General features: G+C 36.0%; 1 protein-coding gene across 40 annotated transcripts in view; it reads right to left on the bottom strand.

Moving 5' to 3' along the window:
* Positions 1-3,499: 3,499 nt before the first annotated feature.
* PTPRD (protein tyrosine phosphatase receptor type D) overlaps positions 3,500-16,847 on the bottom strand; it is a 2,315,363-nt gene continuing 2,302,015 nt past the window's right edge. For all 40 annotated transcript variants that reach the window (XM_059143037.1, XM_059143036.1, XM_059143035.1 and 37 more), the window contains 5 exons: positions 16,357-16,483; positions 15,015-15,140; positions 11,961-12,115; positions 8,868-9,003; positions 3,500-7,171 (listed from right to left, as the gene is read on the bottom strand). In XM_059143037.1, coding sequence (XP_058999020.1) covers positions 7,103-7,171; positions 8,868-9,003; positions 11,961-12,115; positions 15,015-15,140; positions 16,357-16,483 — 613 coding nt within the window. In that variant the 3' untranslated portion in view covers positions 3,500-7,102. The remainder of the gene's footprint in view (positions 7,172-8,867; positions 9,004-11,960; positions 12,116-15,014; positions 15,141-16,356; positions 16,484-16,847) is intronic.

Here is a 16,847-nt window from a genome sequence, read left to right as displayed (position 1 = left end):
TCTTCAATTTCACAGTGTTTTATTGTTTGCAGAGAATAGGTCTTTCATTCCCTTGGTTAATTATATTTCTAGGTATTTCATCCTTTTTGGTGTAATTGTAAATAGGGTTGTTTTCTTAATTTCTCTTTTTACTATTTTGTTATTAGTATGTAGAAATGTAATAGCTTTCTGTATATTAATTTTGTATATTGCAGCTATACTGGGTTCTTTGATCAGTTCTAGTGTTTTGGGGAGTTTGAGGGGTTTTGTATGTATAGTAAGTCTCCTGCAGGCAGTTAACAGGTTTACTTTCCCCTTACCAATACAGATGCTTTTTATTTATTTTTCTTGTCTAATTGATCCACCTAGGACTTCTAGTACTATGTTAAGTCAAAGTGCTGGGAGTGGACATCTTTGCTTGTTCTGATCTTAAAGGAAAGGCTTTCAGTTTTTTACCACTGAGTTGATATTAGCTGTGGGTTTTTCATATATAGCATTTATTATGTTGAAGTATGTACCCTCTAAATCTACTTTGCAAGACATTTTTATCATAAATGAATATTACACTTTGTCAAATGTTTTTTTCTCCATCTCTGAGATAATGACGTTTTTCATCTTTTCTCTTGTTAATGTAATGTATCACATTGATTAATTTGCAAATATTGAAGCATCCGTGTATCTGTTGAATAAATCCCACTCAGTTGTGGTACATGAGTTCAACTTGCCAGTATCTTAGATTGTTAAGGATTTTTGCATTAATGTTCATCAGAGATATTGGCCTATAGTTTCATTGTTGTTTGTAATGTACTTACCTGGTGTTGGCGTCAGGATAATGTTAGCCTCATAGAATCTTGGAAGCTTTCCTTATTTTTTTTTTTATCTCTTGAAATAGTTTGAGTAGAATTCACCTGTGAAGCCATCTAGTCCTGGAAATTCGTTTGTTAGGATTTTTATTTATCATTATTAATAATTTAATTTCATTGCTGGTAATTATTTTGCTCAAATTTTCTATATCTTCCTGATTCAGTTTGGGAGGCTATATGCTTTTAAGGAATTTATTCATTTCTTCTAGTTTGTCCAATTTGTTATCATACAATTTTTCATAATATTCTCTAATAGTCCTTTGTATTTTTGTGATGTTAGTTCTCCTCCTTCATTTCTGATTTTATTTATTTGAGTCCTCTCTCTTTTGTTAATTGATGAGTCTAGGCTAAAGGTTTATCAATTTTTTTTTTAATCTTTTAGGAGGACAAGGTCCTGGTTTCATTGATCTGTTTCTGCCTCTCTCTCTGTCTTTATTTCCGCTCCTACATTTATTTCCTTCCTTCTACTGCATTTGGGCTTTGTTGGTTCTTCTTTTTCTAGGTTGTTTGGGAAAGTTTAGCTTGTTTGAGATTTTTCTTACTTCTTGAGGGAGGCCTGTATTGCTATAAACTTCCCTCTTAGAACTGCTTTTGCTGCACCCCAAAGATTTTGGATCATTGTGTTTTCATTTGCATTTGTCTCCATGTATTTTTTTCAGTAAGTTATTATTAACTAATAATATCTGCATGTGTGTTTATGTGTGAAATTAACTATTTTCTCATTTTTGGTAATCAGACATCTGATTAAAATGAGATATCACAGCAGGGCCAGGAGCGAACCCAGTTTGCCTACCTCACACTCCATCCTACCTAGAGGCAGCCCAGGACGCACTATGTAGATGGAATTGAGGCTGGTGAGGAAGAAATCAAAGCCATTTCCAGCGCTGTGTCCTTAGTGCTGCCTCTAAGCAGGATGAGTCTGGGAGTAGCCTTCAAAGTTCTGATGATATCTTTGTCCCGCATAACCTTGACAAGTGTTTTCTTCTCTGTGCTTCCTGTCCACAGTATGACCATATCACACTTTAGAGACTGTCCCTATAAAAATAAAAATAAAAATAAAAATATGAGATATCACAGTGATTAAAATTACAAACATGATTTGGCTTGAACTTTTTGTCCTCTTTTCTGGTTGAGGATTGTGTGCTTACACAACCAAATGACAGGGTGATCATATCTGCAAATTAAAGGTCAATTAGAGAGAGAGGAAAAAGAAGGGAGAAAAAAATAGTCTAGTTGTCTATTCAGTATCAGGATTTCAAAATAATGTATGGATAATGGGTTGTTTCATCCTTATTTCCATGACAACAAGTAAGTTTTAATGATACCAAACATACCTGTGCTTTGCCTTACCTTAATTCAACAGGTTGCCTTGTAGTCAGTTGTTTTTCCTACCATGTTCATTTGTATTTGGCAAGGTGGCAGCCACCTTAAATCCTCCTTGATTTGACAACTCAATGAGCACATTCTCTTCTCCTATCCATAACTGTAATCCCAAAATGATCACTTAATGCACGTCATATCACTGAAGGTCAAAATCATCCATTCCATTAAAAAATTTCTATTTGTGCTTTTGAGAAAGTAAACTCTTCTACTTGCTTACCTGGTGGTGAAGCTTCCAGAGACCACAAAGCTTGCTTAAAACTGACATTAAGGGGTACCTGGGTGGCCCAGTGGGTTAAGCCTCTGCCTTCAGGTCATGATCTCAGGGTCCTGGGATCAAGTCCCACTTCAGGCTCTCTGCTCAGCAGGGAGCCTGCTTCCCCTTCTCTCTCTCTTCCTGCCTCTCTGCCTACTTATGATCTCTGTCTGTCTGTCAAATAAATAAATAAAATCTTAAAACAACAACAACAACAAAAACAAAACTGACACTAAGAAAGTCAAACCAGGCTGGAGGATATCACCTGAGCCCCAAATGCCACTGTGCCTAATGATTATGAATGCAGTCCTACACAAGTACAAGCCTACTCCTAATCTTTTAGTATTGAGCCAAGAAACACTTTCCTTTCAATATAAGCCAAATTGAGTTAGACTTACTGTCCCTCACAATTCAGAGTCCTAACTTCATGAATCCTTTGCTTTCCTTCATAGCACTTTTTGGCTGCAATTTATTTATTTATTTAATTCCAGTTTCTCTCCCTAAACTATAGTCTCCGTGTGACCAGCAGCATTTCATATATCAATAGCAGCATCTCCAATGTCTAGAACCCTTCTGACCCTTAATACTGAATGACTAAATAAACAATTCAAGCCAAGTATTAAATTCCAAAAAGCTTAAGAATTTAACATTATGAAGCTCTTTTTATGTGCATGAGAGATATCTGTTGTTTCAGTATGATAATATGTATATGCTGAAATCTGCTTATATTTACAAAGTATATGTAATCATTTTCTATGAAGATTGCCCACAAACTTCAGTTTGCGTGATACTAAGGTCTCCTTTGTTCCTGTGTGAATTGGGCAAAGTATTTTTCTAAACCTCAGTTTGCTTATCAGTGAAAAGTGCACACCTCAAGGCAGGCAACCATATGTAACAGCCTCTTGGTAAGTTGAATTAATATTAATACAAAGGAACTAATCAGATAACCAGAGAGAAAAGCGAACATATATAGTCAATTCAAAACCAAAATGCCTGAGTAGACAAAAGCAAAGGCCAGGGCTGCATAACACTGACATTTTTATTAGAATTCATTTGTAACAAATGGAACTTGTGTCAGCAAAGAACTGATTTTCATACAGACTTCTTTCGCCACCAATGTAACGAAGTAAGAAAATAAAAAGCACGCCTTTCATTCTGTAAAACATTTACGCGTACTACTAATTAGAGGTAATTGTATTTTTTTAACAAGCCATTTTACAAGTTATTTTTTAAATTTTTCAGTCTATGCATCCAAAACGAGAGCAAAGAACACAACTGTTACTATCTTTGTAAAGACACTCCAAGCTTGAATGGCAAAGCCACATAGCAGATGGATAGGATGGATCTGTAGCCTTCTGATCTCTGCTGGAGTATCAGGGCACCCATAAACCCAAAGGAAACCAAAACCCAAAGAGGAAAAAGAAAAGGGAATTAAAAATAAAAGGAGGAGCTAAAACAAAGCAAACTTAAAAATGAACAGGAAAGAAAAAAAATCTCTGTTACTGAAGAATTTTTTCCTTTCCTGTGTCTATGTTGTGTTATTTACATACACACAAATGAATTTCTGAAGGAGTTTCTTACAGATGGGTTCAAGTAATAACATTATTGGGTGTAGAATCAATAGGGCAGTGCATAGTACAAAGGTATAGAAAGTGCAAAGTTCCCTAGAGGCCCTTCCCTCCCCTGGCTGTCCTTGCCGTTGTCTAACCATGCAAATCATTTTTAAAAAAGAGCTAAAATAAAGTTCTGTACAAATCACTTTTTATATATTTTGATTATTTTTTTACCATTGTAACTAATTACAAAATTATACATAACTACACGTACATAGGTAAATAATAGCACCGTACTGGTTATGATGATGAAAATAATTGGAAACTTGAAAGTTTATGGTAATGGTAAATAAAGATGTTTACCTGGGAAAATCAAACTAGAATGGTTGTACAGAAAACTACAGAGTGGAATGCACATCAATGACAGTAAAGGAGTTAGTTCTCGGAACAGCGCCTAAACAATAAGATACTCGAATAGTCTCTGCCTTGTTTGTACGGTATGCATCCCATTAATTTTCTTCTTGTGATTATTCTCCTCTTTCCCTTTGCCAGATGGGCAGTTTTTAGAGAAACTGCTCATTGGCCAGTTATTCTGGTGTGTAATATACACCATCCAATTCTACATGTCTAATATGGCATGTCTGCAAGTCTGTCTGACCCCCTTTGTTTCACTAAATGAAAATCACAGCACTCAGTAACCTGGCACTTGGATAAATCTCCAAAAGATACAAATGAAAAGAAAACAACAGAGCCACATAGTGCACATTCTTCTCTGGTTCTGATGTAGGTTAGAGAATCTCATTCTGAGGTAGCCTTCTAGATACTTTTTTTTTTTTTTTTAGCATTCTTTTTTCTTTTTTTTTTTTTCTTATATTTTATTTTTTACAAAAGTGCTCAAATATGATGCTTGCAAGTGTTTGGTCTCTTGGATTTCATTCTGCTAGTGATGGTAAAATGCGGAAAACAAAAATCCTTGTATGCTGAACACCAATGAAGCTAAAATTAAACCAAAATATTATATCAATACCAAAACTCTTTAAGAGTTCCTTGGATATCTTGAGGGTTCTTTAAAATCATATAGGATATGGCAAACTCATGCCATTTCCCATGGCTTCTTATAGCAATTATATTGGAAAATTTGGGATTATGTTGGCAAATAGATATTTTTTTCATTTCCCCTTTTAAAAAAATCCTAACAGATTAATAAATACATTCCAACGTTGACAATGATATTTGTCACGAAAGTAAGTTTTGTGCAGTTATTGAATGCTCCAGAACAGATTTGGAAGGGATTCTAAATAAAACAAGTAGCTTTTCCTGATGTTGGCAACCATGAAAGGAAGGGCCCTGATTATCCAAGTGCTTTGGGCTGGTACAATCACTAACATCCCCGACTTAGTTGAAAACTAGGAATGCATATTATTCAAAGAGTTTTTGTACATGTGGTAAACATATAATGCTTTAATTGGAAGAGAAACATAAATGAACAACTAATGAAAATATGAACCAAAAGCAAAAGAAATGCTATTAAAATAGGCATCAATTATAAGGCACTCTAAATGCATAACTAAAACCAAAAGAAAACAAAGTACAGCACTTCCCAGTTGTGCTGTATGCCACAAAATGTTTCTGACTGAACAGAGTAACATGAGTTTGGCTTTGCCCCTGTTACATATCATAAATGCAAATTTCATAGCACATATTATAGACAATATACGATTGAATACATTGTTTTTTAAACAACTTGATAGCTAATATATTACAACATTCTTCCCTCCTAAAGGGATATGCACTGACCTTTCCCACATGCACACCTCTTAGATATTTAATAATTTTTTTTTATTGCACTAGAGTGTTAGAAATATTGAACTTTGTTGGAAGCCTGGCTAAAAAAATGATATTTGTGAATATGAGTAGGTGGGCGGGAGGATACTGGATAGGAAATTAGGGGGTGAGGCTTGACAATCACTGATGTGCATTCCTCATTTCCCTTAAAATTAAAATTTTATGGTATTAAGAAATACCCATATGTCATAAAATTAAAAACAAATTGAAAAAGATGTTTGTAATAGCTTCTCTATCTAAAAACAACAACAACAAAAAAGACCAACTAAAAAACCCCAAAACGAATTCATGGAATAACTGAATGATAGCTATATCTATCTTTTTGTGTGGACACACTGTCTATATATACATAGACACCCCTGTAAAATATGGATATATATGTATATATGTTAGCAGCAACTTTATACTTTGCGCCTCCCTGTTGATTCCAAAAACAAAACAAACAAAACAAAGTTCTCTTTGACTATTTGAAGAGAATGGGTACTTTCTCACCAACCAAAACTGAACAGAAATGTAAAAGTAATATCTGACAAGATATATACTGTAGATTAAGAATATTGCACAAAAATGTGCAAATTTTCAAATTATTTGATATTTCTACAGCAAGATATTACAGATAACAGTTCTACAGCTTAAAAAAACCTACAATTTTGAAATAAAAAATGAAGAGTTATGTAACTTTTTTAAAATTCACTTTATCGAATGATACATTTGTTAAAAAAAAGTTTACACAGTTAAAAATGAAGCACAGGTCAGCAGTATCTTTACAATACTAAAAAACTAAATCAAGGACTTTCTTTTTAAACATTTCCCCCCCGATCCCTCCCTAAAATGTTATAATGAGCAGTATGGTGGGAAGGGGCGATGTCGCAGCAGAGTCCATTTTGTCACGAGAAGCCGCACCAGCAAACATCTTGCACTGATGGTAGTTCTTTGCTGTGATTTCTTCTTCCCTTTATTATGAATCCTTGAGGTATCTGTAAAAATCCTTCAGATGCCTCATCAGTCAGGATTCTCTTTATTATTTTTCAGGTTAGATTATTAAACTGTGAATTCTTGGTCCACCCAGAAGAGTTTGTTTTTATTTTGTTTTGTGTGTAATAGTCCCACTAAGTGGTAGTTAGCTAGAAGTTAAGAAGGACTTCTCAAGTGCCCTGTATGGCTCAGAAGAGACTCCGTGGATACTGAAGGGCCTGCAGTAAGAACCCAAAGTGGGTTAGGGTTTTCTACGTTGCATAGTGATCAAAGCTGCCCAGGTATTCCAGTGCGGCTCGGTAGCAGAACTGGTACTGGTCCTGCAGGAGACCAAGCATGGGAAGAAAGAGGAAAAGGAGCCATGAGTCCACTTTAGTAGAAAGATGAAAATCAATATTCAAAAACAAACATTACATCTGGATGGGGCAAAATCACTACTCTCATCAATTAAGTCAATCCAATGACCAATCCATTTTATTGAGCCAAAAATGATAAGCCACGTGGGGTGTTTGTTAACTTCACCGGTCAATTTTCCTAGAACCATCTCCTCATTTCAAAGTAGTAACAGCAGGAATGAACATTATTTTCCAGAGAAGTGTGAGCTGTTCTCCAAGTAGTACCAAATAATTACCACTCCTGAGCATGGGAGCATATTAGTGTTGTCTTTTACAACTATGTGAATATTTGTGAGAAACTTATCCTCAGTTTGCATATTAAAGAGAGGCTGATCCAGACACTGGCTATTCCAAGGAAAACCTGGATTCATTTATCGTCTGGGCTATTGCCGAAAGAATTTGAATAAAAAAGGATCTTATCAGATAGTAGACCTGACCGACCTACAATCAGAATCACCCACCACCATTTCTGCTGTTGCTATTCAAGTAAGGGTGAAGAACCGTAGGTACATAAAGCCACTTACAAAGGGCTCTGGACTTTTAAGCTGTTCGTCCCCTAGAAATGGCATCCCAAGACTGGCTGTCTATATCAAAAAATACCCATGTCATTTGGCCTAATTCATTGTGATTGGTAGTGATCTGTTCTAGAAAGGCCCATATTAAAATAACTTGACATATGTCCTTTTTCAGACAGGGGAGAACATTATCTTACTGGAATAAGTTGGGCATTCCAACTTATTGGAGAGATAGAAAAAAATAGAATTTTTGCCATAAAAGAAACTTATTTTCAGTAGCCAATGGGGCTGAAAGTAGATAGTTTCTATTTTGCTTAAATGTGCTTTTTTTTTTTTTTAACAATAAAAATGGTAATGCAAAATAAATGGAGTTTGCTTTCCTATGTTGTCACAGTAAGCTGCTTGGCTAAATGTTAAGAGTTTTTAAATGTCCAATTTCCCTCTGCCACCCCCAACACCCATTAAATTTGTCAGGCTGACATCATGCTTTGAGTATTATAAACCAAATGCTTTTGCTATTTTGAAATCAAGTTTGGAAGGTATCATGCACAATGAATTTAGGAATACAGACAGAATGTAGAATTCGGTGGCCTTTTGAGGAACAGAAACATTCATATTATCCTTAGAAATAAGCAGTCTAATAGGGAAGACTAGCTATATCACAAATTCATATTATTCTAAAAAAATGAGAATTCCATTATCAGTTATTGGAGTAGAAAATGGGGTATTAATTTCTCTAGGGGTTATCCAGGCTCCAAATATTTAAAATAACCATTGGAAAATGGAGAATTAAAATGTACTGAGGGTCTGTTATGTACCAGGCAATGTGCTTCTTAAAGTTGTCAAATAGTGATAATTTATCACGGTTCAACCTACTATATAATCTAACATGACTTACAAAACAACTGTAAGACTTTGAAATTGTCACTCCCATTTATAGAGAGGAAAAAATGAGGTTCAAAATATTGAACAATTTGATGGTTTTCCCACAGGAACTTCCCCTATTTTGTTCTGATGTTGAGAGTCTTTGGGCCTGAGAGGTCCTGGTTAATAAACTCTATTATTTGGTTCATGAGATGTTTTAAGCTCATGGAGATTTTTCTCACCTCTGTCTGTACCATGGCTGGTCGTTGTGTTCTTAACATTTTGACAGTCTGGAAGATATCTACAACTCCTTCATATCTCATTCTTTCCAAAACAATGCTTAGTGTTATGAAGACTCCAGTTCTTCCAACGCCCGCACTGCCATAATAACAAAGACAGTGTTACTGGATGTGACACACATAGTCTTGACCACTTGACCACTTAATCACTTGGAAGTAGACTATGAGCACCCACTCCCATATTACACCAGGTTCTTTCACATCAATGTTCAGAAAAATGTGGTACTGGGTTCATGAAATTACTATTATTGGAATAATGTGTCATGGTAAAATGTGAGCATGAATGTGCAGTAATGAAGATTAACTCAAATATAGTAGAATGACTTTTCAACTGGGATTATACTCCATTTTGGAAAGATGCCGGAAACATAAATATTGCAAAATCAGTAGATACAGGGAAAGGTAAGTAAAGTATAGGTTAGTACTCTTCATGCAGATCCTGCAATTGTAGACCTTGTCTGCTTAATATTTTTAAAGTATGGAATAATTCAGTTAAGGGAAGATTAACTCAGTTTCTTCAAGTTTTCTAGTATATTATCTACTTCTTGTGGTCACAATCTATGCAGGATGTTTCATCACTAGACATATAAATAAGTAAGGCATATATACTATTCAGATTGAGATGTCTATTTTGATATGAGAAAAGATTCTGTTCTGGGTTTTTGATTTGTGATCCTTATTCAGTCTTTAGAAGAGTTTGTGAATATCTTATACTTACAAGCTGTGTAAATGTATATACATTTGTCCTCTCTCCTGAAATTGAGGACTTTAACAGATTCTCAAAGAGGTCTCTAACTTAAAAAAAAAAAAAAAAAAAAAAAAAAAAAGTTGAGCTTCACTGAGTTTATCTACTACTTTTAGATGCTCAGCAGCTAAAACACCAGGATTCTTTCTACCATGTTAGCAAGGTTTTGAGTTTGTTTTCTTTATTGTTTTAAGATAATTCCAAAATGTTCACTGCAGTAAGAGGAGAAAATTAACTCATAGCTTTTGTGCTCTTAAAAAGTAGGGAAGCATCTGGAGGTTTAGGTAATGAGGAGAAGAGTGAATAATCTGAAAAATCCCTACATTTTTGGATCCTAATTAAATGGCATGTGTAACGCTTGGGTACAGGCTGTAGAAAATGGATGGATTCATTTATTTGGGGATGTAGTTGACAGGCATATATAAATAGTGTGTCCCTTTACAAGCTGGTTTTCTTTGCTTTGCTTTTTTTTTTTTTTTTTTTTTTAAGATTTTATTTATTTATTTGACCGAGAGAGTAAGAGAGCATAGCAGGGAAAGCAGTGGAAGGAAAGGAAAAGGCAGCTCCCCACTGAGCAGGCAGGGAGCCCGATTCCTAGCTCCATCCCAGGACCTTAGGATCATGACCTGAGCTGAAGGCAAACGCTTAACCATCTGAGCCACTCAGGAGCCCCTCAAACTGGGTTTTCTAAAGAGTCCAAACCAAAATGTAAAGTGAGACTTTAAAATCCAGGGGTAATCTTTATACGGTGGCTAAGGATGTCCAGGAGCAGTGAAGGCTCCCTGTTAAGATAGAGTAGATGACCTTGAAGGTCCCTTTCAACTTTGAAAGTCTCTCTTACTCCTAAAAGGCTGTGATTTATGATCCTTTGCTCCCCCCTTCTGAATGGCCTAGGCATTTCAGAATCTATTTAATAGGGTATAGTTAAACTCATATACTAAAGGAATATTTAAATCATTCTGTGACAGTAAAAGCAATGAGAGTAACACGTATGTATACATTTATGGTAATGTCTAAAGTTAAACATATATATTAAATATATTCTTTTTTATAGTTTATGCTAGAAAATTGTGAATTAGCATTTGGGCAAATTATGTGGAAAGTGAAGGAGAATATCCAAGTAATTTCAGTCCAGTCTATACCATCTACTTTGAATATTTGAGCCCATATGTTGTTCCCTACATGATCTTTGGTTGTCTAGAGTAACCAAACTCATCACAAAGCAAATGTGAATAAAGAAAGTCAGCTGCTCATTAGAATATATCATCCCTGGGGAACATCATGCCCTCACAAAGATCTTAGAGAGATTCTACGATTCTGTCATAGAGCTACATGATGACAGAAGTGAGGCTAGAATTCAGCTATCTTAAAGCCCGAGTTAAATGTTTCTTCCATTTTGAGAGCTTGTTTCCCCTTTCACTAAGAATCATAGTGTGTAATCTGTCTTTCTCTCTCTCTTTTTCTTTTTCCTCCCTCCCTTCTTTCCTTCTTTTTCTTTTCTTGAAGCAAGTAAACTGTTGAACTCTCTCAAGATTTAGACCACAAAAAGAGTAGAAACAGACTTCAAATTGCTAGAATCTGAAAATATATTAGTGTAAAAAAAAATTAGGTGAATTCCTTTTGCTGGAAAGTTTCTGCCTAACAACTTCCCGAAGCACTAAATTTATGGTGAGTGTCCTTTCTGAACCGTTTACTTGCTATTTCTATTAACTTCAATGACTTGAATTATAAAATGCTGTGGAAACTATTGAAAATAATTAACTTGAAGGTGCTTCATTTTCTGATATAGCAACAATTTTCAGGCAAATTGCAATTTTGACCGAGGTACCATTCTAATCATTTACTGACTGGCAAGAATTAGTATTGTCATTAAGGCTGGATAACTATTTACATTTTCGTAAAAAGACAAACACAGGAGATAGATACAGAAAGACAGTTATGAGTATAATGCCATGGAAATAAAACAAGTAAGACATGATTAGCTGAACAAATTTTCACCAGCAGATGTACCAACAATTCCTGTTCAGGTAAACTAGGCAGTTTGGTGTTTTTTTGCAAGAAGTAAAATTTGGGGATAAAAATTTTACCCCTGGTTATTTTCATTTTATGGAAAGAGAGAGAAATGAGTCCTTGCTTAAGATTTTACAATGTATTTCTGAGAATAAAATATCAATTGTGCAGATTCACTCCAATTAGCAAATACTGACAATGAACAGACAATAATGCACATTATCAAAGTTATTAGCACATTAATCACAAATGGAACTCATCATTCTTGATTCTTCACTCACCTGCAATGGACTGAAATGGGCCCATCTTGGCCAAACTGCTCTTTTGTTTTATGAACTTGGCCAATGAAGTCAATAAATCCTTCTCCAGACTTTGGCACTCCTTGTTCTGGCCAGTCAGTGAACTGGAACTGCCTCACTGTTCGGGACTGACCGTCCTTCAGAGAGAAAGCCACATACCCAGCCACAAAGAAGGATGCCAGGAGGATTCAGCCAGTGTACAGACCACAGCAGCAAGAGTGAATTTTTTTTTTTTTTTCCAGAAAGAAGAAAAAGTGGGGGGTGGTAAGAAAAAGTTAGAATCATGTTTAACTAGAAACTTAGTGACACGTGCATCTTATCTATTATTAACACTGTTTATAGTCACATATATTTAAATTGCAAATTCATTCTGGCAATGCCCAAGTAAAAACCTGGGTTCTTGAAGAGTCATCCAGTTCCCATAATAGTAAATATTTCTGAGACCCAAAATTTGCTTTCAAAACCAAAGTGGACCACTATACTCTATTTCAAAAATTTTAGAAATCAATTAACTTAATATTGAAAAGAGCACCCAGGCACATCATCCAGACCAGAGATTTTCCTTATTGTCACAATAACTTCACATTTACTATGCTTGCTTATTTCTAGCACTGTCAAGTGACAAATAGTGACACTGAAAGGATCTGACACAAACTGGGTAGCTGTTAACCTGGATGCCCCACATGTCTCAGAGGCATATAATTTCTAGCTGTGGCAGTGCACACAGAATGTGCTATGCAAATATGCTGTTGAGTAAGAAGTGAGGCATCCCTCAAGGAAAGGAAAGAGATTATTAGCAAATAAGCACTTTATTCTGAAAAAGAGGACTCTTCTGGCTGACCACAGGAATTAAGGCACTCATGGGGAGCTTTAACAGGTAGACCGAACAGTGGAAAGAAAACAAGCTGGATAGAAGAAGGGTCTCCTCTAATGTGATTAGGCAAAAGTGCTCGGACTCATGAAGTATAAATGGTTTGAGGAGGAGCTACTCATGTGCTTCTGATTCCTTCTAGAACAGTGTTTTCAGAAGCACAACCAAAGCAGAAGGGACCCTCTGTTTCCAGAAATAAGAATAACAATTATGCCCACCAACTTTCTTCTCTGAATCCACCGAGAGGAAAAGAATTCAAATTCCAAGCTTGGAGAGACCAATCTTGTTTGAAGAGGCCCTGCTCCAGTTAAGACCTCCATTTGTTTCTCCTTTCCATTTTTGTAACACCTCTCTCCCCTTTAAAGGCCTTTTGGACTTGGGTGTGCATGTTCCCCAGTAGACAAAGACCCAATCTTTCCCATTCAGTCATATTGAGAGGTAGGGATGGCTTAGCTCGAGGTGGGCACATATCAACTCGCCTTGTGGTTTCCACAGGAACAGGGCATATTCCTGACGGCATCATTTGATAAAGCAGGAAGATCACATTAAGTTTGTGAGAACACTCAGAAATATGAAAATAACTGCTTGACCCCATTATTAACTTATGGATGGTTACCATGGAAACATGATTTACTTCCCTCTGTTTCTGGAAAAGGTTTGGAAAGCACAAGGAGGAAACCAAAGGCTGGGTAAACAGATTTGTCCTCCTCCAAATATCCCAGAGATTTCATTTCCGACCACAGTTACTTTTAGCAGCAAGAAGAGGTCATGTGCACAAACCCTTCCTATTTAGAGGAAAGACCGGCTGATTCCATTTAAAGGTTACCTGTTTAACAAAACTGCGTTCCAAGTGCCAACTTGGAACTGAAAAGTTCAGATTAGAAACACACTAGGAACACAAACAGCAAATGCGATGGCAGCTAGGAAAATTATAAAAATCACAAAGGGCCTTTTTTAAATAGAAAGAATGTGAACAGGTTCTTACTTCAATATTTCTTTTCATTTTTGGAATCAGATTTAATTTGGGCAAGTGAGGAGTGGTAAAGAAGGTGTGTCTGCTATTTGCAGGGCTTGGACCCTAGTCTTTATCATCAGAAATGGTTGGTGAGTTTGCTTGGAATATACTGAAGATTTTTCACTCATATATCTATCTTCAAATTCTGAAAGGACACTTTGACAGACTTAACTGCTGCCTTGAGTACGGTCACCTTCAGAGTAGTTAAGATCTCAGACTTCCTGGGATTAACAGTTCTATCACCTGGGCCAACCAGCCTGCTTACCATTTTCTCTTTCACTTTAGGGCAACAGCCAGGGCATGGCTTTGGGGATTAGCAGACAATCTCTAAACATGCGTATTGGTTGTAAAAGCTCCTTTCCAGAAAAAAAAAAAACAATGGATCAAGTAAATAGCTCTGTCCTGGAGTTTTATTCAACCCGCCTACTGTGACATTTCCAAAAACAAAGCAGGGCTTTGACTGACCCCACTCTCTCCTAAGATGTGTTTGTAATCATGGTTTGAAAGTGGCCAAAGGCAGGGATATTAAAGTTTATGCATAGAACATCTTACATCAGGGCTGAACCTTGGACTCAGCAATCTAGATAAGAAATGCAGAATGAAAATTAGCTAACAAGGGTCATGGGTGCACAGCTCTCACGGACAGACACATTAGCACACTGAGGGATAAACCATGCCAGGAATCAAATTAGAATGTGCAAAGCTTGTCAGAGTCTTCTAAAGAATGCCATTTGCTCTGCAGTTTTAAAATCATACCAAATTAACCTCCAAGCCCACATGACCTAAAGGGCTTTGCAAAACAACAACATATTTACAGCCTCAAGTAATGAAGAAGTCAAAAAGCTACAAAGAGAATGAGCTGAGAAAGTGAATGTAAGCATAGCAAACCAATCAGTAAATGCTTCCCAGGACATACACTTACCAAGTATATCCCCAAAGCTGGGCTGCCAGATGTTATGTTTGAATGGAAGCCAACCCTGGGTTTGTGAGAACACTTACCAGACAGAGGAAAAGTTACTCTTACATTAAAAAACAAAACAGTCCTCCAAGATCAGTTATTTATTTTCATTTTGACAATATGATCACTTGGCAAATATTTCTCCCAAAGCTTTTCAGCTAAAGGTTAATAACTTAAGATTGGTCAGCTTACCCTGGCATCTGTGACCTTGAATTCTCTTAGGATATACTGTGGCATGTTGTACTCAGCCATGGGATCTACAACAAAGTACTGGTATCTTGCAGATCGTTCTGCTGGCCAGTATTGGTGACATTTCTCCTAAAAGGAGAGATTAATGTCAAACTATATAAAGTACCAATAAATTTTTATCTATCATCTATCAATCTATATATTTAATTTCTTTCTCTCAATGAAAGTTCAAAATTCAAGGCCATTCCAATTACATGTGACACAATTTTCTCTTTGAAACCAAAAGTTCCTTGAGAATAGAAAAATCATATGGTTTAATATTTGCTCATGGCATCAAGCACAGTACTTACATACAGTAGCTTATTAATACACATCAATTGAATTAAATGCTTTGATAGGGCACGTGTCTTCATACCTACAATTTCTCCAAATACTAACATTGGTCCTTGGATATAATGCTGGCCCTATCAATCATGCATTGCACCACGAGAACAGACTTGTGTTACTGTGTTATGGAATGAATAGGACCATCAGGTGTGAATGTATAAGGAAACCTCTATATTGATCTGGTCTTGTTTCCCTTGTCAGCTGAGGAAACTGGAGCCCAAGAAGTATTAATGATCTGGCTAAAGCAGAGAATCAACTATGAATATTCAGAATAGTCAGGTTACTTTCCTAGTTTGGCATTTGTTGCTCTTTATTCACTTTAAATGAGGAGTTTTAGACCCATTTCCACATTTATGCAAGGAAGAGAGAAAGAAAATATCTTAAACAAATAGAATAAAATGCTTACATCTATTGAATATAAGTGGTAAGTCCTTAGGTATCTCTAATACTATTTTATGTATTTTTCAGAATAATCACTTTCAAAAAATAGATCTGAGATGACCAGATTATATTCTTGGAAAAACTATGTAGCTTTCTAACATACTATTCAATATGGTGTGGAGGGTGGGCAGGTAAGAATTTGCTTCACAAGTGAAAGAAAGTCAAGTTTCTTCACACAGAGAAATGATGGCACATTTGCTCATGAAACTCCAGCTTGTCCAGGGTGGAAGGAAAAAAGACTATGCTGAGAGTTGGGACTGATATCAAACAGGGACATCTGTTTCTTTGCTCCTATGATCATGTCGCACTGGAAACAAAATACCAGCTCTTTCTTCAAAATGAACAAATTAATGAACTTGATGTGGCTTTGCAAGTTAAAAATCAACAAAAGAGTAATGAATGGTCCATAAGATGTCTGGAGAACTCTACATTTCTAAGAAGTGATGCTGGCCCCTAGGTTATTAAGATTAAATCATCATTTCTTCATGGAGTAAATGTCTTATGAGAAGACACTTACTCTGCCCATCTCACGCAGCTTGGTGAGCATCACAACAATGGTGGAATTATGTTCCCAGAGCATTCGCCAGAAATCTTCGGTGGTCTCTGCCAAAGGGCCCTGGGTAGCGATGTAGGCTTTCTGTTGTCTATATTACAGAAAATAAAAGTAGCATGTTAAAGTAATCAGAGAACATGCAAAGGTTCACATTTGGTACATAAACATCACCCAGTAATGAAAACTAAAAACACATTATCAGGGCAATTACAGTAAATGTCCATTAACATTGTGTAAAAAAATCAGAATATTTACATTTTGGGGGCTCTGCAAAAGGAATTGCTTTGTTAATATTATGATGTATGTCTTTATCATTATTATTTAAATTTTAGTGCAATCCTAATAGCTCAGTTTCATATATCATACAAGTCACTTAAGAAACAGTGGTGTGGTTTAATTTTATAGATATGACTTTATACAATCTATTAAAATTATGAAATATGGTGTAAAACAGC

Source organism: Mustela lutreola, chromosome 12 (genome assembly GCF_030435805.1).
Source record: "Mustela lutreola isolate mMusLut2 chromosome 12, mMusLut2.pri, whole genome shotgun sequence".
In the NCBI taxonomy this organism is placed as follows: domain Eukaryota; kingdom Metazoa; phylum Chordata; class Mammalia; order Carnivora; family Mustelidae; genus Mustela; species Mustela lutreola.
The sequence above is the reverse complement of the archived record's forward strand: the minus strand, read 5'-3'. Positions and strand labels throughout refer to the sequence as shown.